The sequence below is a fragment of the Astatotilapia calliptera genome, chromosome 6 (genome assembly GCF_900246225.1).
Source record: "Astatotilapia calliptera chromosome 6, fAstCal1.2, whole genome shotgun sequence".
NCBI classification, from domain to species: Eukaryota; Metazoa; Chordata; class Actinopteri; order Cichliformes; family Cichlidae; genus Astatotilapia; species Astatotilapia calliptera.
Window position 1 is genome coordinate 13644906 of NC_039307.1, and position 22276 is coordinate 13667181.

At 41.6% G+C, this 22276-nt stretch overlaps 1 protein-coding gene across 3 annotated transcripts in view; it reads left to right on the top strand.

Annotated features, from left to right (window-relative positions):
* LOC113023935 (von Willebrand factor A domain-containing protein 7-like) overlaps positions 1–19164 on the top strand; it is a 101245-nt gene extending 82081 nt beyond the window's left edge. Inside the window, exons 1-18 of one of the 3 annotated variants that reach the window (XM_026170418.1) lie at positions 6919–7075; positions 8641–8863; positions 9381–9588; positions 10124–10209; positions 10326–10419; positions 10541–10669; positions 10770–10956; positions 12722–12891; positions 13136–13248; positions 13498–13614; positions 13964–14167; positions 14252–14387; positions 14693–14845; positions 14976–15068; positions 15522–15631; positions 16110–16274; positions 17254–17577; positions 18234–19164. In XM_026170418.1, coding sequence (XP_026026203.1) covers positions 8669–8863; positions 9381–9588; positions 10124–10209; positions 10326–10419; positions 10541–10669; positions 10770–10956; positions 12722–12891; positions 13136–13248; positions 13498–13614; positions 13964–14167; positions 14252–14387; positions 14693–14845; positions 14976–15068; positions 15522–15631; positions 16110–16274; positions 17254–17577; positions 18234–18713 — 2964 coding nt within the window. In that variant the 5' untranslated portion in view covers positions 6919–7075; positions 8641–8668 and the 3' untranslated portion in view covers positions 18714–19164. Of the gene's footprint in view, positions 1–6918; positions 7076–8030; positions 8195–8640; positions 8864–9380; positions 9589–10123; positions 10210–10325; positions 10420–10540; positions 10670–10769; positions 10957–12721; positions 12892–13135; positions 13249–13497; positions 13615–13963; positions 14168–14251; positions 14388–14692; positions 14846–14975; positions 15069–15521; positions 15632–16109; positions 16275–17253; positions 17578–18233 lie in introns of those variants that run through there. The other 2 variants (XM_026170416.1, XM_026170417.1) reach the window with 2 other exon arrangements.
* Positions 19165–22276: the final 3112 nt, after the last annotated feature.

Sequence of the window (22276 nt, forward strand, 5' to 3'; positions counted from 1 at the left end):
GCTGCCCACATTCAGGTCCAGACCAAAAAGGCTAGGCAGCGCCTGTATCACCTACGACAACTGAGGAAGTTCAGGGTGTCTCCAGAGATCCTCAGGATTTTCTATACAGGCGCTGTGGAGAGCATCCTCACACAGAACATGACATCGTGGTTTGGGAACAGCTGTGTGAAGGACCAAAAAGCTCTCCAGAGAGTGATCCATACAGCAGAACGCTGCTGCAGGATTGCTCTCCCCCCGCTTCAGGACACCTACACCAGGAGATGCCGGACTAGAGCAGCGCAGATACTGAAGGACCCGTCCCATCCTGGCAACAAACTGTTCCAACTTCTGCAATCTGGTAGAAGGTTCCGCATCTTCCGGGCAAGGACAGAGAGACTCAAGAGGAGCTTCTATCCCCAAGCCATCCGTGCCCTAAACACACACACCCGCCCGCTCACATCATCTCACATCATCTATAATTGACTGAGACAGGACTCTCTTCCAGACACTAAACCAAGGAACAATGTACATTTCAAATTCCTTTAATTTTAAACATGTTTATATTGTCTATCCTGTAAAATAGTCAGACGTCTATTCATATTAATGTACAGAATTCACCTGCTTGCTGCTACTACTGCACATTCACCCAATGTATATACTATATACAGTGGGGCAAAAAAGTATTTAGTCAGCCACCGATTGTGCAAGTTCCCCCACCTAAAATGATGACAGAGGTCAGTAATTTGCACCAGAGATACACTTCAACTGTGAGAGACAGAATGTGAAAAAAAAAATCCATGAATCCACATGGTAGGATTTGTAAAGAATTTATTCGTAAATCAGGGTGGAAAATAAGTATTTGGTCAATAACAAAAATACAACTCAATACTTTGTAACATAACCTTTGTTGGCAATAACAGAGGTCAAATGTTTACTATAGGTCTTTGCCAGGTTTGCACACACAGTAGCTGGTATTTTGGCCCATTCCTCCATGCAGATCTTCTCGAGAGCAGTGATGTTTTGGGGCTGTCGCCGAGCAACACAGACTTTCAACTCCCGCCACAGATTTTCTATGGGGTTGAGGTCTGGAGACTGGCTAGGCCACTCCAGGACTTTCAAATGCTTCTTACGGAGCCACTCCTTTGTTGCCCGGGCGGTGTGTTTTGGATCATTGTCATGTTGGAAGACCCAGCCTCGTTTCATCTTCAAAGTTCTCACTGATGGAAGGAGGTTTTGGCTCAAAATCTCACGATACATGGCCCCATTCATTCTGTCCTTAACACGGATCAGTCGTCCTGTCCCCTTGGCAGAAAAAAAGCCCCATAGCATGATGTTTCCACCCCCATGCTTCACAGTAGGTATGGTGTTCTTGGGATGCAACTCAGTATTCTTCTTCCTCCAAACACGACGAGTTGAGTTTATACCAAAAAGTTCTACTTTGGTTTCATCTGACCACATGACATTCTCCCAATCCTCTGCTGTATCATCCATGTGCTCTCTGGCAAACTTCAGACGGGCCTGGACATGCACTGGCTTCAGCAGCGGAACACGTCTGGCACTGCGGGATTTGATTCCCTGCCGTTGTAGTGTGTTACTGATGGTGACCTTTGTTACTTTGGTCCCAGCTCTCTGCAGGTCATTCACCAGGTCCCCCCGTGTGGTTCTGGGATCTTTGCTCACCGTTCTCATGATCATTTTGACCCCACGGGATGAGATCTTGCGTGGAGCCCCAGATCGAGGGAGGTTATCAGTGGTCTTGTATGTCTTCCATTTTCTGATGATTGCTCCCACAGTTGATTTCTTCACACCAAGCTGCTTGCCTATTGTAGATTCACTCTTCCCAGTCTGGTGCAGGTCTACAATACTTTTCCTGGTGTCCTTCGAAAGCTCTTTGGTCTTGGCCATGGCGGAGTTTGGAGTCTGACTGTTTGAGGCTGTGGACAGGTGTCTTTTATACAGATGATGAGTTCAAACAGGTGCCATTCATACAGGTATGAATGGCAGATGCTAGATGCTAAGCGAGCCTACCGCAGACATGAGTGAGACAGATAAATATGAAGGCATGCCGGCTCGGACGTCGCCCGGATCAACAAGGTCCGCGTCAGGTGTTGAGGAACCAGGGCACCCTGACGAAAAGTGGGCTACTGGAACAAGAAGGCATCGGTGGGCAAGGGACGAAAACAGGGCGTTGTTGGAATGCTACTACGCAAATAACCCCGGCGGAAGGGGCTACATGAATAGGATGAGGGACCTATGGATTCTTCGATACCCAACATCCACAATGACGGCGAAACAACTAGTAGCTCAGTGTTCCAACATTCGAAAGAAGGGACTGCTCTCACAGCTAGAGATTGACGAGGTACAACACAAATGCTACGGCAAGGAGGAGTCAGGACGCCAGGTCAGGGGGGAGATATCATCACCCCCACCCAAGTGCGATAGGAGAAGGATCGTTGAGTGCCAGAGGAACTGACCTGAAAAATAGGATCAGGAGGTACACCAGAGAGATAGAAGGCAGGAGAATAAACCAGCTGTTCTCCACAGAACCAGCAAAGGTGTACTCTCAGTGGCAAGGGAACAATAAGAGAATAGCACCACCAAGGCTGGAGACGGAGCAATACTGGAAGAGCATATGGGAGAAGGATGCAACCCATAACGGCAATGCTCAGTGGCTAGAGGATCTGAGGGCAGACCACAGCGACCTCCCTGAACAGGGTCCAGTAACCATCACAGTGGCAGATATCCAAGAAAGGGTCTCCAGTATGAAGAGTTGGACAGCACCAGGGCCCGACATGGTTCACGCCTACTGGCTGAAGAAGCTGACTGCACTCCACGAGCGTCTGGCAGCACAAATGAACCAGCTACTAGTTAACGAAAGACACCCGGAATGGCTAACTGAAGGCCGGACGGTCCTGATCCCCAAGGATCCCCAACTACCGACCAATAACCTGCCTCAGTACTACATGGAAGCTCCTGTCAGGCATCATATCGGCTAAGATGAACAGGCACATGGGTCAATACATGAGCGGGACACAGAAAGGAATTGGCAAGAATACCAGAGGTGCAAAACACCAGCTACTGGTAGACAGAACAATCAGCCGAGACTGCAAGACCAGACTGACCAACCTGTGCACTGCCTGGATTGATTACAAGAAGGCCTATGACTCAATGCCCCACAGCTGGATACTGGAATGCCTAGAATTGTACAAGATCAATGGGACCCTAAGAGCCTTCATCAGGAACTCAATGGGGATGTGGCGTACAACACTAGAGGCCAACTCCAAGCCCATAGCACAAGTTACCATCAAGTGCGGGATCTACCAAGGAGATGCTCTGTCCCCACTGCTGTTCTGCATAGGCCTGAACCCCCTCAGTGAGATCATTAACAAGACTGGCTACGGATACCGACTACGGAACGGAGCAGTTGTCAGCCACCTCCTGTACATGGATGACATCAAGCTGTATGCCAAGAGTGAACGAGACATCGATTCACTGATCCACGACATTGGAATGTCATTCGGACTGGAGAAGTGTAGTCGGATGGTAACAAAGAGAGGGAAGGTAGTCAGAACTGAGGGGATTGAACTACCAGAAGGCAACATTGCAGACATAGAGGACAGTTACAAGTACCTGGGGATCCCGCAGGCAAATGGGAACCATGAAGAGGCCGCTAGAAAGGCTGCAACCACCAAGTACCTGCAGAGGGTCAGGCAAGTCCTGAGGAGTCAGCTGAATGGTAAGAACAAGATCCGGGCCATCAACACATACGCCCTGCCCGTGATCAGGTACCCTGCTGGGGTAATAAGCTGGCCAAAGGAGGAGATAGAAGCCACTGACATAAAGACAAGAAAGCTCCTGACCATGCATGGAGGGTTTCACCCCAAGTCCAGCACCCTGAGGCTGTACGCTAAGCGGAAGGAAGGGGGCCGGGGACTGGTGAGTGTCAGCACCACAGTCCAGGATGAGACAACGAACATCCAAGAATACATTGGGAAGATGGCCCCAACTGACCGAGTGAATACCTCAGGCAGCAGAAACCCAAGAAAGAGGAGGGAGACGAGGAACCATCATGGAAGGACAGGCCCCTGCACGGTATGTACCACCGGCAGATAGAGGAGGTGGCTGATATCCAGAAATCCTACCAGTGGCTGGACAAAGCTGGACTGAAAGACAGCACAGAGGCACTAATCATGGCAGCACAAGAACAAGCTCTGAGTACAAGATCCATAGAGGCTGGGGTCTATCACACCAGGCAAGACCCCAGGTGCAGGCTGTGTAAAGATGCCCCAGAGACAATCCAGCACATAACAGCAGGGTGCAAGATGCTAGCAGGCAAGGCATACATGGAACGCCATAACCAAGTGGCCGGCATAGTGTACAGGAACATCTGTGCCGAGTATAACCTAGAAGTCCCGAGGTCAAAATGGGAGATGCCCCCAAGGGTGGTGGAGAATGACCGAGCTAAGATCCTGTGGGACTTCCAGATACAGACGGACAAAATGGTGGTGGCTAACCAACCGGACATAGTGGTGGTAGACAAACAGAAGAAGACGGCCGTAGTGATCGATGTAGCGGTTCCGAATGACAGCAATATCAGGAAGAAGGAACACGAGAAGCTGGAGAAATACCAAGGGCTCAGAGAAGAGCTCGAGAGGATGTGGAGGGTGAAGGTAACGGTGGTCCCCGTGGTAATCGGAGCACTAGGTGCGGTGACTCCCAAGCTAGGCGAGTGGCTCCAGCAGATCCCGGGAAAAACATCGGAGATCTCTGTCCAGAAGAGCGCAGTCCTGGGAACAGCTAAGATACTGCGCAGGACCCTCAAGCTCCCAGGCCTCTGGTAGAGGACCCGAGCTTGAAGGATAAACCGCCCGCAGGGGCGTGCTGGGTGTTTTATATATATATATATATATATATATATATATATATATATATATATATATATATATATATATATATATATATATATATATATATATATATATATAATGTTCTTCCTCTACAGCCCCCCCCCCCAATTTTTGCACATGTCAAGGAGTGTGTCAGGCTACATTTCACTGTGTGTTATACTTGTATAACTATGCATGTGACAAATAAAGAACCTTGAACCTTGAACCACAGAAAAGGGTTAGCAGAGATTTCCAAGAAAAAGAAAATGTGGTATGGACATCACCAAATGTTGATGTCCATGGGTTAATGTAAAAATCTTTGTAAAAACCCACTGCGTTAAAGTATGGAGAATCAAGGCTGAAAGCGTGATTGATTGTTTGATTTAAAAGGCACTGTGGTTGTGTGCAGAAACTAAACTACGAGAAATGTTACTCTACAAGTGGTCACTATCATATCCTTGTTCTTTTGCCATTTTCTGTTAATAGCATTCTTTCAGCGTCAGCATCTATTGTCAGAGCAAAGAAGTAAAAGCAAACGCAAAAATATGTCAGTTAGTGCACTACTGTCACTATAAACATAGGTTATCGAGATTCAAGATATTCAAGACAAAATATGACTTTGCTCAATCAACAGAAGGGAAGCTCATGAATGCCTTTGTGTGGGTTAGCAGGTCTTTTGTTTATTATTAAACTAGTGAGACTGTGAAAGCTTCCATCATGTCAACTGTTGTGACACACCCATTTGAAGTGCTGATAAATGTATTTGTCTTGAAAGTGGACAGTGGTATTACTATGTGTGGGGCAAGAGCTGTGTGGCCATTAGCACAAAGTCTCTGCACGATGTAGCTCACTGTCTTTTAGTATTTGGGAAGTATTTTATGTCTCTTTGTCGTTCTGTTTTTTCCCCTCTGCTTAAGAACCTTTTATACCTCTATTCATAACAGGTTTTAACTCTCACACAGTATTCTTTGTTTTGTTTTGGGGGGGGGGGGGGGGGGTTTATTAGGTTTTATGGTCCAAAGTAAAGAACATGTTGTCTAAAACTTGCATTTAAAGTTAACATTCTGCATGTTCTGCTGTTAGTGTGTGGTTTAATACAACCTCAGAAAGTTAACAGTAAGTGTAAAGAAACTGTTAGGACTAAATCTTACATTTGGGTTCAGGCAGTGTCTACTTCTTAACTGATATCTTCTAATAACTTTAGGTAATATCAGTTATTGTTTTATGTGAATTAGCTTAAACTAGAAGTTAATTTAAAATCTTCTCTGACTGACAACAACATAAAAATGAACTTGTTCATGAGGGGAAATTGCCCCAAAAAAAGAAAGAAAGAGAAGAGAAGAGAAACATAAAACCATGTGTTTCTTTCCTTTCAAAGAAGAATATAATTCTAGTTCTAACAGGAACAGAAGACATCACCAAATGCTGATGTCGATGTAAAAATCATTGAAAAAATGCACTGAATGAAAGCTGATGTAAAATCATAGCTAAAAGGCTGCACTTCAATGCTGATTGTTTGGTTTTAAAAAGACACTGTGGCAGTGTGCAGAAATATGACTATAACAAATATGCCTGTCGAGCTGAAAAATGTTACTCTGTAAATTGTCACAATTCACACGTTGCTCTTTTTGTGATTTTCTATTGATAAAGTTCTAGAGCATTCTTTGAGTATTAGGCCCTTCTGTCAGACCAGAGAAGTAAAAACAGGTCAGCCAGTACACTATAGGCTACTGTTGCAAATAAAGAGAGATTATCTTGGCTATCTCGTTTTAGTTTGTACTCAATGATTCAGACCACAGTTAATACATGAAACAAAGATTCAAGACAAAATATGACATTGTGCAAGACTGTGAGGCTGAAATTGCACAGTGCAGATAAAATTCTTACTGAAAACCCGTCTGAAGGGTTCTTGTGCAATTATTTGTAAATGACTAAAAGTTGAGATTCCAAGTACATCGGGTTACAGTTTATTCACTTAGAGATTCATCATAGTTTCGTTGTGCATGTACAATGAAAATCAAGGGCTATTTTATTCTATTCTGTATCTGATCAACTCAAAGCTTAGACTTCATTACCATCACAAAACAGCCGCACCATCACAGATGTAGCCGCGCCAAAAAGAAAAACAGTGAAAGTACACACATCAGGGACAAGAAGAGAAAAAAAGAACTCTACTCGAACTGTGCGCCTAACTGGGAAACCAGCTTGAGGTCAGTAAAAAAAATACACCTCAGCACAAAAAAGCACACGAATATTCACATTTACACCATGTAAAGCACGTGACATGCATCGGAGGCATTTGGGGTGGGTGAGTGCGTATCTGTTTCAGTGTACATGCATGTGTATGTGTGTTCTATGTTCAGCATGAGAGAGTGTCCTTTCACCCAGTTAAGCGAAAGTTAACAGTACCCATCGTACCCTTGAAGGATTTTTTTTAGTGATAGATGACAGCGGAGTGTGATTAAAACAAAATGCAAAGGTCAGTTTCATATTCTGTGTGTCACAGACTTCTACGGCCACAGTAAGTGGGTGGGGCTGTGGAATAAAGCTTCATAGTAGTAGTATTTACTCGCCCCACTTTCTGTGTTCAGAAATTTCATTTCATTTCATTTATTTATTCGTTTATTTCACACTTGGTACAACAATTCAAACAAACCAACCACACTTTCTATCAAAAAGCACTACAACCATGTGTGAAAAGGAGCAGGAAGAAGAAAATATTCTTATTAAACCCTGCCCCCTATCTACAATCCAATTTATATTACAAGTTGGCACCAAAAATCAAGGAACAAACTAACATTAACATTTATCTCCGGTCCTAACCCAAACCAAACAACAAATTTACAATCAGAATATACCACTCCACGTAGTAACAAGGTAACAATGAAATGAGAGTTAGATTACTACATTCAACTCCATACTCAAACAACTTATACGCTGGAATATTCCTTTAACTGAAATTAGTATTCATAGATAAGTGACAGATTAGCAACCAGTACAATATGTGTCATTTTGTTATACATTTACTCATACTCTTGATGTCACACTAAGATGCACAGATGATAAAACAAAAGCAGTTTGTGTGGGTGTTCTTTGGAATTCATCAGCTTAAGGGAGGCACAAATATAAGAGGAATGATTCAGAGCACACACACACACACCCAAAGCACACTCAGATGCAGCCTAGAATTGAAGCAGAAAACACACATCTGACTATAGACTATAATCTACTTGAGTAAACAAAGTCTCACACTGAAGAAGTTCTAAAGACTGAATCCTACAAAACTACCTAAGAACGACCTAAGAACGACCTAAGAACAGTTCACACAGGTAAGATGGACAGTGAAACCTTTTTATAGTGTATCATAGAATTATTTTGGCATCTTAAACATGTGTTGTACCATCTGTTTTTTTCCTAGTATCCCATTTGTTTTTTCTATATTATTTTCAATATTAATGAATGGAAGTAAATGACCAATGCATTTGTATCAATCGTTTTTACATCTAAGTAAAATGTGAAGTCCAGTATAAAATTATCATATGATGTAGTGCTGATGTTAATAGCGTTAATCTGTTTAATAAAATATCAAACATGATCATTTCCACTTACTTTCAATGTGTAATAGTTGCACTGCTTTACATTAACTGCAAAGGCAGTCTCTGTGCTTGATCACATCCTTTTTGTCCCAAAAGGTTGATTCTGTTCAAATTGTCATGACCATTGATGAGAATAAACATTCATGGGGAGTTTCCATCAGGATTTCTTTTTCTTTCAGCATTACCATCCGGCCTACCTGCTCGACTATGACTACCAGGCAGTCAGTGATGCTTCTGGTGGTGCTGGTCCTCTCCCTCCCAGGTCTTATTCATAGCTTTAAACCACTAGTCAATTCGAATTCATTCACCCACCGTGAAATCACACGAACAGCAGTCCTTCGAAAGACAGCAGAGGTCTGCCGAGATATCGCTGCTTCTAAAGGACTGGACTTCAATCTGATTGTGAGTTAGACTTACAAAGAAACACAGCAAGAACAGTGATACATCTGTGCTTCGCTTAGTGTTTAACACTAACGAAAGAATATATGTTATTCTCATTCTAATGTTGTTGAGTGGAGAAATATATCAGTCAGCCACAACATGAATTACATTTTTCTTCGTACAGTTCAGTGTTGTGCTATAAAACCTCGTGTCCTACTATTCATGTTGGTGTCACTTTGATACATCCATCTGCATACATAATGACAAAGATTCTGTTGGATTGTGCTCAAGCAAGCCCAGTCAACAGAGGCCACACTGCTGCCAGTGGCCTCTTATCAAAATTAGCGGTGTCACCAGTGGGACCTGCACTTTATTACTATGTACTATATTACGCACAAACTACTTAGCTGGTCATAATTGCTGATGATGAGATAAGACTACTCTTACCTTTAGTGCAATAGTTAGTACCAATTTTGGTTAACATGCGAATAAGATACATAATACAAGGAGTTGTAATATACAAATTTATTGTCTCCAGATTGATAACAACTTGTCAGCTGGCAAGGTGCAAAGGGCCTGTTCGTCTATGGATACCGTCACATCTTTCGTTTCCACCATCAAGTTTGAAACTGCCATTGCTTCTATGTACCTCAGCAATGCGGAGGTGGATGGAGTTTTTTTCCTGAGTGCAGCACACCATTTTGACAATGAGACCTTCCAGGAAGGACGGGATATCATCACTGAAGGTACCTCAAAGCTTGTCAATAATAGTTTAATAATGAAAATAATAATGTTATACTATGTATAACTAACTCATGTGAATACAGATCTATAGAATTCAACAGCCTAATGAAGAAAAGTGTTTAGAATTAGGGTTTGGTAAATAACAGAAAATCAAAAAACAAAAACTGAAATCTAGAAAGAATTTTTGTAACATTTCTCATTTCAACAAGGTTTGTAGCAATTCCCACAAAAGTCTTACATACTTGAAAGTTCTATATCTAGGGAAGGAAAGTGATGTTACAGATTACTTCAGTACTCAACAAGCAAGACTTGTTTGTCAGTTGGAACTGCCAACTTCAATCAGAAATCTTGCAGAATAACATCTTCAACATTCACACACACACACACACACACACACACACACACACACACACACACACACACTGTAACACTGCTTTGAGTGGATAAAGACTGGTGATGTAATGCTGTAATTCAGGTTTTGCAGTGCAGGCTACACTATTGCAGCTTGTGTCTAATCTGTTGTATTTTAATAATAAGGTGCATCTGTGGTGAAGGCGCATGCTAAGATAGAAAACTATATCCAAGGGAGGTTGTCTCTAGGGCAAATCTGTCACACTCTACAGGTACTGATACTTAATTTACTGCTAATTTGTTAAGACTGCTAGATGACAGCATTGTGTAATTAAAACAAAACGCAAAGGTGATATTCTAAATTTGTTTTCATTTTCTGTATATGAAGGACTTCTACAGCCACAGTAACTGGGTGGAGCTGGGAAATAAAGCTCCATACAGTGCTCTGATCAGACCTGACCAACCTCTTAAGAACTTGGCAGGTAGGAGTTGAGAATTTCCAGTTTAAATATGATCTAGATTAAATTTGTAGTAGTATTTGTAATGTTTACTTTCAAAATATAAATCAATATTTTTTTTCTTATTTATTTGATATTTCTGCAGGACAAAATACTCCAACTTGCAGAAGTTGCGTAGGAGAGAACTGTACCAACAACATTCTGCCTGATGTGCTGAACCAGGGACTTCTGACTTCAGGCTACTTTAACCTAATCTCCTCATCAAAACCTACAGGTAACTTGGAGCAATCATCTCTTTTGATGTGTTATGATAAAGTCTTTGTATGTTTTCAATATCTCTTGATAATATGATAAAATGTTATCCCTGTTCAAAGGTAAATGCAGTCATGGTGGATCTGCTGATCGCACAAGCAGGAGGGATCCAGTGGGCGGGATCAATAAGGATACACTTAATTCCAGTCATGGCTTCCGTCACAATGAAGCAGCTAATCTGGCTATTCGTGCCACCATGGAGCTTCTGGAGGACATCAGATTAGCATCTGGAGACACAAACTTCACGAGGTAAAGCTAGCTCTCAAGTGTCACACGAGAGGAAACAAATGTGGGGAAAATGGAGCTGAAGCACATGATAAAAAAATAAACACTTAAACATTCCTGCACCTCTTGCTTTTTATTGAATTGATCATCATTTTTAGATTAGATTTAGATGAGGGGGATTAAAAAAAATTGGTTTGTCTGAGGTATTTCTGTGCATGGAGCTATATTTTTCTGCATCTCAAATACAGACATTGTAGACTGCCACCATTTCTGTTTCAGTTTCTAGTGGCCTTTTTATAAGCTTCATCTTAGCTGACAGAGAAGTGTCAGAGCTGTGGTCTTCTGTTGCTGTAGATAGCCTACTTCAAGGTTAGAGGTGTTGTGCATTCAGAGATGGTCTTCTACATAGTGAGTGGTTATTTCTTTCTTATTCACCTAAAGCACTCTGGTCACCGGTCTCTTGTAACCTCTGACATCAACAAGACATTTTCACCCAGAGAACTGCAGCTCACTGGATATTACTGTCTCCGTAAACACTGGAGATGGTTATGTGGCAAAATCAAAGTCGAACAGCAGTTTTCTGCAGCACTCAGACCAACTTGTCTGGCAGCAACAACTAAGCCACGTTCTAAGTCACTTAAATCTTCCTCTCCTTTTCTGATGCTCGGTTAAAACTTCAGATCATCTTGGACATGTTCACATGCCTAAATACATGGGGTTCATGCAATGTGACCTGATAGTTAGATAGTTGTGTTAACGAGGAGTTAAACAGGTGTTCCTAATAAGTGTATTTTTCCCTGCTAATGAATTAAGCATCAATGAAACCATAGTTTCATTGATGCTTGTGAAAAAAGAAAATGCATAGGCTTTGACAATCATCATACTCTTAAAGACTACTGCGTCATCATGCGTAGCTGCTGTTAGCACCACTCCAGTCTGTGTTCTCATCTCTGCTTTTTGCGGATGATGTGGTTCTGTTGGCTTCATCGGGTGGGGGCCTCCAGCTCGCACTGGAACCGAGTGTGAAGCAGCGGGAATGAGGATCAGCACCTCCAAATCTGAGGCCATGGTTCTCAGCCGGAAAAGGGTGGAGTGCCCACTCCGGGTCGGGGATGAGTTCCTGTCCCAAGTGGAGGAGTTCAAGTATCTCGGGTCTTGTTCGCGAGTGATGGGACAAGGGAGCCGGAGATCGACAGACGGATTGGGGCTGCAGCTGCAGTAATGCGGACGCTGCACCGGTCCGTCGTGGTGAAGAGGGAGCTGAGTGTAAAAGCGAAGCTCTCAATTTACCGGTCGATCTACGTCCCTACCCTCACCTATGGCCACGAGCTGTGGGTAGTGACCGAAAGAACGAGATCGCGGATACAAGCGGCAGAAATGAGCTTCCTCCGAAGGGTGGCTGGCCTCTCCCTTAGAGATAGGGTGAGAAGTTCGGCCATCCGGGAGGGGCTCAGAGTAGAGCAGCTGCTGCTCCACATCGAAAGGAGCCAGCTGAGGTGGTTCGGGCATGTCCCACCGGGAGGAGGCCCCGGGGCAGACCCAGGACACGCTGGAGAGATTATATCTCTCGGCTGGCCTGGGAACGCCTTGGTGTTCCCCCGGATAGGCTGGAGGAGGTGGCTGGGGAGAGGGAGGTCTGGGCCTCTCTGCTTAGGCTGCTGGCCCCGCGACCCGGCCTCGGATAAAGCGGATGAAGATGGATGGATGAAACCATAGTTTCAAAGAAATCAGATTAATAATACGAAAATATGTAATTTGTTGTTGATTTTTCTAATGTTTGTTTCTACAGACTGATGGGCCTCTCCCAGTCTCCTGTGTTGTGTTTTGTCATAGACACAACAGGAAGTATGAGTGATGACATTGATGAAGCAAAGAGGGTTTCTTTTGAGATCATTGACAGAAAAAGGGGAACAGGAGAGGAACCCTCTGGTTATATATTGGTACCTTTCAATGACCCAGGTAGATCATTTACAGGACGAATTTGTGCTTTGTTATGTAGAAAAGATGTTGTTTGAAAAGAATATTGTAATAATGATTATTACATTATTATAGACTTAATTTGGGAGTTAATTTTCTGTTTTCCATATGAATGAGAATATAATAGCAGCTGTGTTTGTAGCAAATCTTTAAAAGAGCAAATGTGTCACTTTGAACATTTTTTTTAAATTCCCTATGTTTTCTATATCTTTTCTTCTATGTGCAGATTTTGGACCGATAGTTATGACATCTAATGCAGACATCTTCAAAGGAAAGATCAACAGTTTGACTGCGGATGGAGGAGGAGATGCCCCAGAAATGGCCTTGTCTGGACTGCAGGTGCTAACAACATAACAAACTGTTTTCTACTTTAGACAAAAGTTTAAAAACATCATATTTGATTTGGGAGAAAAAAATGGTATAGAAAAAGTATAGACACAGTATTCTCAGAATGACCTTTTATTATTAAACACGTGTAGTTGAGGTGGCCAGAAATGCCACTTTTCACTCAGACTGTATTTTTTATTATTATTATTAATTATTAATTGTTGATACTTTGTCCTGTCTTTCATACAAATAATATTGAAGCTTGCACTGACAGCAGCTCCACCCTTCTCTGAGATTTTTCTCTTCACTGATGCTCCAGCTAAAGACACCCACCTTAAAAACACCATTATTGCTCTTATAGAGAGCACCAAATCTCAGGTAAGAGTAAACTTTGTATCATCCTTGCTCTTAAAAATGTCATTTTTGGCATGTAACATCTGATAATTTGTATAACATTTGTCTTGAAATGAAGAACATTATCTGAAGTTCGGAGGGACCAAACTTTTTAAACAGGTGCCCCACACACCTGTATGTGTGTTTTTTTCTGTGCTCCAACCTCCTTTCCTTTGCATGTTTTTCATCGTCTGTCAAGGCTGCCAGGCCCGAAAGCTGCTGCCTCTGGCCTAGCTCATTGATTATCATTCATCTTTCATCTTCATTATCAATAAATGTTTTCCACTTAGGCTTGTGGTCCTAACTTTTAAGATTTTTTTCCTCATCCTTGCAGGTTACTTTCATGCTCACAGGCTTTGCAGCAGGTCGACGGCGCCGCAGAACCTCTCAGGGTGTGGCTCCACGTGTAATGGGTCGATCTGCTGTCCAGTTATACCAAGACCTAGCTGAAGCTTCTGGAGGTCAGGCCATTCAGGTCACTAAGTCAGAACTCTCTCTGGCTACCAGTGTTATAGTAGACTCATCAGCCAGCGCTGTGGTAAGACATCAATCAAGAGAATCATATCTGACTGAAGATCACACTGTGTGAGAAAATGTGATGTTTCTCTCCTTTTTCTCTTAGGTGACAGTTTTTCAGGCATCAAGGAATCCTGGAAGGCCTGACAGTTTTAATTTTACTGTTGATAGCTCATTACAGAACATAACAGCTTACATCACAGGAGACTCAGCTCTCACCTTCAGCCTCACCAGCTCCACAGGTTTTGTCATCATGAATGTCTGTTTACCCTGTAGCAAATATGATAGAAATTTAAGCTCATGTATGCAAATTGAATGCATATAGTATATTATTATACTATATTGAATATTTATAGTATATATATACATATTATTTATTTATTTTTAATGTAATGAGAAGGTTCACGAAACACATTTTCTGCTGAGTATTTCATGGTTCAGGCTTTTAATTCTAAGGCTCTATTTGATGCATTTGTTTTATTAAACTTTTACTTCTTACACTGTCATGTTGAAAACACCTTTATAATTGTTTGTCCCTCTCCTCCAGGTGTATCTCAGACTTCCAGTCAGTCCAGTGGTCCTTTGGCATTTGTCACCACAGCAGGAAACTTGCGTCGTTTAAGCCTCAACACTGATAATGAAACAGGCCTATGGCAACTCAGTGTTAGCTCAAGTAACCCTTACCTAGTTAAGGTTACAGGTCAGTATTATGGAAGCTGATTTTTAGGCTCTGAGTTACATGAAATGTTTTAGAAAAAATGTATTTACAAGGTCTGTTTCTACTACTGAACATACGTATTCCATCCCTTCTGATCTATTTTCTGTATCAGGTCAGAGTTCAGTGGACTTCATTTATAACCTTGTCGAAGAGCATGAGGGAGCCCATGGGGACTTCAGTGTAAAAGAAGGACGTCCTCTCTCAGGTCAGGCTACTTTTATTGTGACTGTTTGTTCATTTTTATAGTTGTAAAGTTCTGTTGTGGTAGACAATTTTCTACATTGTCCAAAGAGTCATCTTTTAATCATCTTTTAATTCAGTGTGCCCCAGGGTGGCTGTGGCTAAAATGTAGCTTGCCATCATCAGTGTGTGAATGGGTGGATGACTGGATATGTAAAGCGCTTTGGGGTCCTTAGGGACTAGTAAGGCGCTATATAAATACAGGCCATTTACCATTTTAATCAACAATCATCTGTCTTGAAAAAGTTGCTCTGTGCCCAAAAGGTTATTGCTACATCATGTTACAGTTAGTACAGTTCAAACTTAACAATTCTGTCCTACAGCTTACCTTTTTTATTTTTGCAGGTTGTGTTTCACTTTAAGGGCATGTCATACTGATACTCATTTAGTTACCTTTTTTTCTTTACCTGTCTTTCAGGTGGTAATACCAGCTTCTTGGTCACTGTGACAGAAAGTGAAACAGTAAAGGTCACAGAAGTCACACTGTTTGACAGCTCAGGTCCGACAGAGGTCAAAGGATCATTGCAGGTGTGAGGCCGTCTATCTGACAGATAAGGCTTAGTTGAAGTTGGAGTCATGCATCAATCCCAAGTGTCACCAGCAAATCTACAACGCAGTGACTGAAAAAGAAATAAACCCATAGTGTTCATTGGTCCAGTAGAAATCACGAGCTGTGAATAAACCTCAGTGAACTGAATAAGCATTTCTTTGAAATGATAATATTACTACATACTACAGAGATATTGTTGGCATTTCAGAGCTTAATTAATATTGTGTGAATTTACAAGGCAGAAGTTTTCATTTTAATTAAATGAAGGCCGCTATTTTTTGCCACACTATTTAATAGCAGCCAATTTTCAAACCTTAAATACATGAATGTGCTGCAACATCCACAAATACTCCTCGCACTCGCCCTACCCTGCCATAAGGATGTAGTCATATATTGTTTGGTTTGGTTACTGTTAATCTGTTGACAATGCATGTTGCTGCTTTTTCTCTCATGCAGTCATTAGGAAACAACGATTTCCTGGTGACATTTAGTGGAATCCCAGCAGGTGAGTTTGTGCTTATCCTGAAAGGAGAGGCCAGCAGCTCCACTTCCAGGTCCACTTCAAGCAGCTTCCAGAGACAAGCGTCCACACAGATCAAGACCTCCAGCATCTCTGTCACTGTGAGAACAGTTAATGTGTGCTTTCTGAAGAATCCTTAACCTCACCATATGTCATGGTTCGGCTGTGTGGCAGGCGGGAGGAGGACCCAATCGCAAGATTCACAAACACGGGGATGAACTCAAAAGCAGCTTTATTGCTGACAGGCAGAACATAGGAAATACAGAACTCAACTAAACTGGGAATCAATAAACTAACACTCGTAGGGAGACACAGGGAATCCACACAACAATGAGGGAGAACGCGACGCCGAACAGAGGGAGACGCAGACAGAAATACACAGAGGGTTAACGAGGAAAGTGGGAACACACGGGGAACACAGCTGACACAGATAACCATAACGAGACAGGGCGGGGTGAACATAACACTGACGGGAGACGGGCAGAGTCAAACAGGAAGTACAGAGGTTCAGACAGGAGGAGAGAGAGCACGGGGAAAACACAGACATAACGGGCTGGGGAAACATGGAACAACCACAAAGGGAGACGAGGGCTCATAAATACACAGAGGGCACACAGGGGGGAGAGAGAGCACGGGGAGAACTTAGACATAACGGGCAGGGGAAACATGGAATAAAACATAAGGAGAGACGAGGGCTCACAGATACACAGAGGGGCACACAGGGGGTAAAAGCCACGAAGGGAAAACACTTAGGGAACAACACAACAGGGCAACTCAGGAAACATGGCCTAAATAGGGAACAAAATACAAACATACAAGAAAACTAAGAACACTGGGCCAACATGGCCCAGGACCATGACACCATAAGTAAACTGAAACATTTTTACATTGATTTTTTTAACTTTATATAATTTGTAATAGCCATCTATGTAAATAAGTCTACAATCATAAACAACAGCCATTCCTACTGTGCTTCTTTCAGTGTGAAGTCATGTCATTATGCATCAACATATTATTATCTACAATCTTTAAAAAAAAAATAATTCCCCTGCTCCTCTCTCCCTCTCTCTTCTTGTCCAGGCTGAAGCCAATAATACCAACATCGAGCCGGGCACCACTATCTCCATCCCCTTCACAGTCGCCGCAACTACTGATGGAGTTATAACTGACTCTGCAACTGAGACATTTACAGTGCGAGTCAGCAATGACCGCAGTTATACTTCCACTTCACCCAGCAGTGTTACTACTGTAGCAGGCAGTGGAGGTAAAGCCACTGGCACCGTGACCCTAACAGCTCCATCCAGTGCTGCATCAGGATCAGACGTGACCCTCACCATTGAGGCAGAAAACGCCGCTGCCACCGACATCAACTATGTAGTTCTCAGGTTTTCTGTGACTGCTAAGGTGAGTGATGATGGTTAGAATATTTTTCAACATTATTCTTAATTCTGTAATAATTAATGATCACGTACATAATATATCAAAAAGAAATTTTTGTTATTTTTATTTCAAATGAAAGATTAAATTTCACACGCAATTCGTTTTAATATTGTTGTCTTGCAGTTACAGTTAGGCTTTATGTGTCATACTTCTCCTGTGAATCATTATACATTAATTGAAACTGAATATGTTAAATTGTTTGTCACGGGTTGCTAGACAAGGACACAAATGCCAGACTGGCTGAAAAAAAATAAAACACACCTTTATGTATAAGAAAGACACACGAGAAACACATCACAAAAATGAAAAAGGGAGAACTGAGGATATTAATACTCAAATGATGATTAGGTGAATGTGGAACAAGCGGGTAAACAAACAAGTGCAAACAATCAAGGACGAGATAAAGAAAGTAAAACTAAATGCAAGACAAAAATAGTATTAAAATAAGACAGAAATGTGAGAGCAATCAGCACAAAGAAAGACATGGGAGGCGGGATGAACTGAATCTAACTGACACGCAAAGATCTAATTAGTGTTCTTTTCTTTTTATCTTTAATAACTGGTGTGACACATACCCAACCACCCAGTACTTTTCATTCTTTTCATATTTCTGTCTCCAGGTGACAGATGTTAACCGCCCAGTTTGCCAGGTAGTCAACACATCAACCTGTGATTCCACTTCATTGCTTTGTGCTTCCTCCCAGTGGGAGTTCATTGCCAATTTCACTGATGGCATCAATGGAACTGGCATTGAGAGTGTAACCATCAGCCAAGGGAATGGTACTCTGAATATGAGCACAGTGGTTGAAGCAGGGGTTGAGTATATTACCCTGGTTACCTACACTGCCTCCTGCTGCTCACCGATTGTGGAGCTGACTGCTGTAGATAGTGTAGGAAATGTGGGGACATGTGTGGGACAGGCTAGAGTGCTTACCACACCTCCTCCTACGACAATGACCCCTGCAACTACAACTACCCCTGCAACTACAACTACCCCTGCAACTACATCTGCAGTTCAAACAACATCCACCGGAGGGTACACTTTGAACATATCAACCATTGTTTGGCTCACTGTTGTGTTCTCTGTACTTTGGAAGTAAAAGAGAACAAATGGAAATTGCACTGTATTTGTAATTTGTGACATATGAGCCAAGTGACCCATCTTTGATTGCTGAGCTGAAATGGCTATGAAGCAACACACTGAGAAAAGTATCTTTAAATACTAACACCTTCTATTACCCTGGCATGTTTTTGTGTTTAAATTGTAAACACTTTAAATACATCAACTTTTTGGCCTGTTAATTTCTGTAATTTCCTAGAATAAATTATTATGTAGTAAACAAGATTATAAAGTGATTCCACTACATAAAATCAGCATTAATGTTCTCTCTTATATTTCTACAGTCAGTCTTTGCATAGGTGGAAATACAGTATCTTACCTGCTCCTGGTATCTCTTTCTTATCTCTGAGAAGTCACCAATCCAGACATCCCTTTCTTTGTGTGTTACCACTGAAGATTTGTAACAACCTACTGAAATACAACATTATATATATAAGAACACATACATATAAAAAAAATGTTGACTTTAATTAAAACGTAAATAAATGTGATTTTAATCAATTTACAAGTATCACTTAATTGTCTCATTATTAAAGAGGTTACAGATTATAATGGTGTTCCTGCGGTCATTAATGGAGAATTATTTTATATTTTTCTTACATTGAAAACACGAACAGATGTGAACTCATTATTTCTCACAGCTTCAGTGTGCCATATTGACTAGATGAACCTTTTTGCAGTTTTCCAGAAACAGTTATTTCCCTAAAATAGAAATCTTTCTTGTAGAGGTTAGTTTTCCCAGGAACTACCTGGCAACTGGACTAAAGCACAGGAAAAAGTTCCAGTGACAAACCAGAGAAAGCATCTGGATTCTCACTGTAGCACCAAGAAAAAACACCATTTAATATGTTAGAAGTGTGCTAAATTATTCTTGAGTGGTTTAACTTTGCCTTTATATTTGGATTCCAAAGCATATTAATAATGTAGTTATTATTACTCAGCTGGAGACTGGAAGGTCATTTTACAATGACAGTTTCTTTCTTTTGAAAGTACTCTGCAATATTTTGGTTATTCAACAATGCACCAATAAAGTTGAACAGTATGATTACACTATTACACTAACAACAATCTTACGCTAACATATTGCTGAGTAATTGCGGCTACAAGTGGGTTTGTTTGTTTTTTTACATCTACTTAAAATGAACATAATAAGTAATGTATAAATATACATAAATGGAGTCATGTGAAAAAGAAAGTGCTCAACTTTCAATTGTAATGTCAATCAAATGCATTTGATTAAATGCTCATCAGTGAGTGTGAGCACCTAAATGAAGAGCAGAGGTTTTGGTAGTTTACCCATCTGGAGCATACAGGTGTGTGTTAACTGCCGCTACACATCATGCACACCACACCAACATGTCAGGACAAACACTTCAGACAAAATGTCAAGCACGGTGGTGTAGGGCTGATGATTTGGGCTTTAGAACTAAGTTTCACTTTAAGGGCATGTCATACTGATACTCATTTAGTTACCTTTTTTTCTTCACCTCTCTTTCAGGTGGTGATACCAGCTTCTTGGTCACTGTGACAGGAAGTGAAACAGTAAAGGTCACAGAAGTCACACTGTTTGACAGCTCAGGTCCGACAGAGGTCAAAGGATCATTGCAGGTGTGAGGCCGTCTATCTGACAGATAAGGCTTAGTTGAAGTTGGAGTCATGCATTAATCCCAAGTGTCACCAGCAAATCTACAACGCAGTGACTAAAAAAGAAAAAAAAACATAGTGTTCATTGGTCCAGTAGAAATCACGAGCTGTGAATAAACCTCAGTGAAATGAAGCAGCATTTACTTGAAATGATAATATTACTACATACTACAGAGATATTGTTGGCATTTCAGAGCTTAATTAATATTGTGTGAATTTACAAGGCAGAAGTTTTCATTTTAATTAAATGAAGGCCGCTATTTTTTGCTACACTATTTAATAGCAGCCAATTTTCAAGCCTTAAATACATGAATGTGCTGCAACATCCACAAATAGTCCTCGCACTCGCCCTACCCTGCCATAAGGATGTAGTCATATATTGTTTGGTTTGGTTACTGTTAATCTGTTGACAATGCATGTTGCTGCTTTTTCTCTCATGCAGTCATTAGGAAGCAACGATTTCCTGGTGACATTTAGTGGAATCCCAGCAGGTGAGTTTGTGCTTATCCTGAAAGGAGAGGCCAGCAGCTCCACTTCCAGGTCCACTTCAAGCAGCTTCCAGAGACAAGCGTCCACACAGATCAAGACCTCCAGCATCTCTGTCACTGTGAGAACAGTTAATGTGTGCTTTCTGAAGAATCCTTAACCTCACCATAAGTAAACTGAAACATTTTTACATTGATTTTTTTAACTTTATATAATTTGTAATAGCCATCTATGTAAATAAGTCTACAATCATAAACAACAGCCATTCCTACTGTGCTTCTTTCAGTGTGAAGTCATGTCATTATGCATCAACATATTATTATCTACAATCTTTAAAAAAAAAAAATTCCCCTGCTCCTCTCTCTCTCTCTTCTTGTCCAGGCTGAAGCCAATAATACCAACATCGAGCCGGGCACCACTATCTCCATCCCCTTCACAGTCGCCGCAACTACTGATGGAGTTATAACTGACTCTGCAACTGAGACATTTACAGTGCGAGTCAGCAATGACCGCAGTTATACTTCCACTTCACCCAGCAGTGTTACTACTGTAGCAGGCAGTGGTGGTAAAGCCAATGGCACCGTGACCCTAACAGCTCCATCCAGTGCTGCATCAGGATCAGACGTGACCTTCACCATTGAGGCAGAAAACGCCGCTGCCACCGACATCAACTATGTAGTTCTCAGGTTTTCTGTGACTGCTAAGGTGAGTGATGATGGTTAGAATATTTTTCAACATTATTCTTAATTCTGTAATAATTAATGATCACGTACATAATATATCAAAAAGAAATTTTTGTTATTTTTATTTCAAATGAAAGATTAAATTTCACACGCAATTCGTTTTAATATTGTTGTCTTGCAGTTACAGTTAGGCTTTATGTGTCATACTTCTCCTGTGAATCATTATACATTAATTGAAACTGAATATGTTAAATTGTTTGTCATGGGTTGCTAGACAAGGACACAAATGCCAGACTGGCTGAAAAAAAATAAAACACACCTTTATGTATAAGAAAGACACGAGAAGCACATCACAAAAATGAAAAAGGGAGAACTGAGGATATTAATACTCAAATGATGATTAGGTGAATGTGGAACAAGCGGGTAAACAAACAAGTGCAAACAATCAAGGACGAGATAAAGAAAGTGGCGCTGACTGCTGTAGATAGAGTAGGAAATGTGGGGACATGTGTGGGACAGGCTAGAGTGCTTACCACACCTCCTCCTACGACAACTACCCCTGCAACTACAACTACCCCTGCAACTACAACTACCCCAGCAACTACAACTACCCCTGCAACTACATCTGCAGTTCAAACAACATCCACCGGAGGGTACACTTTGAACATATCAACCATTGTTTGGCTCACTGTTGTGTTCTCTGTACTTTGGAAGTAAAAGAGAACAAATG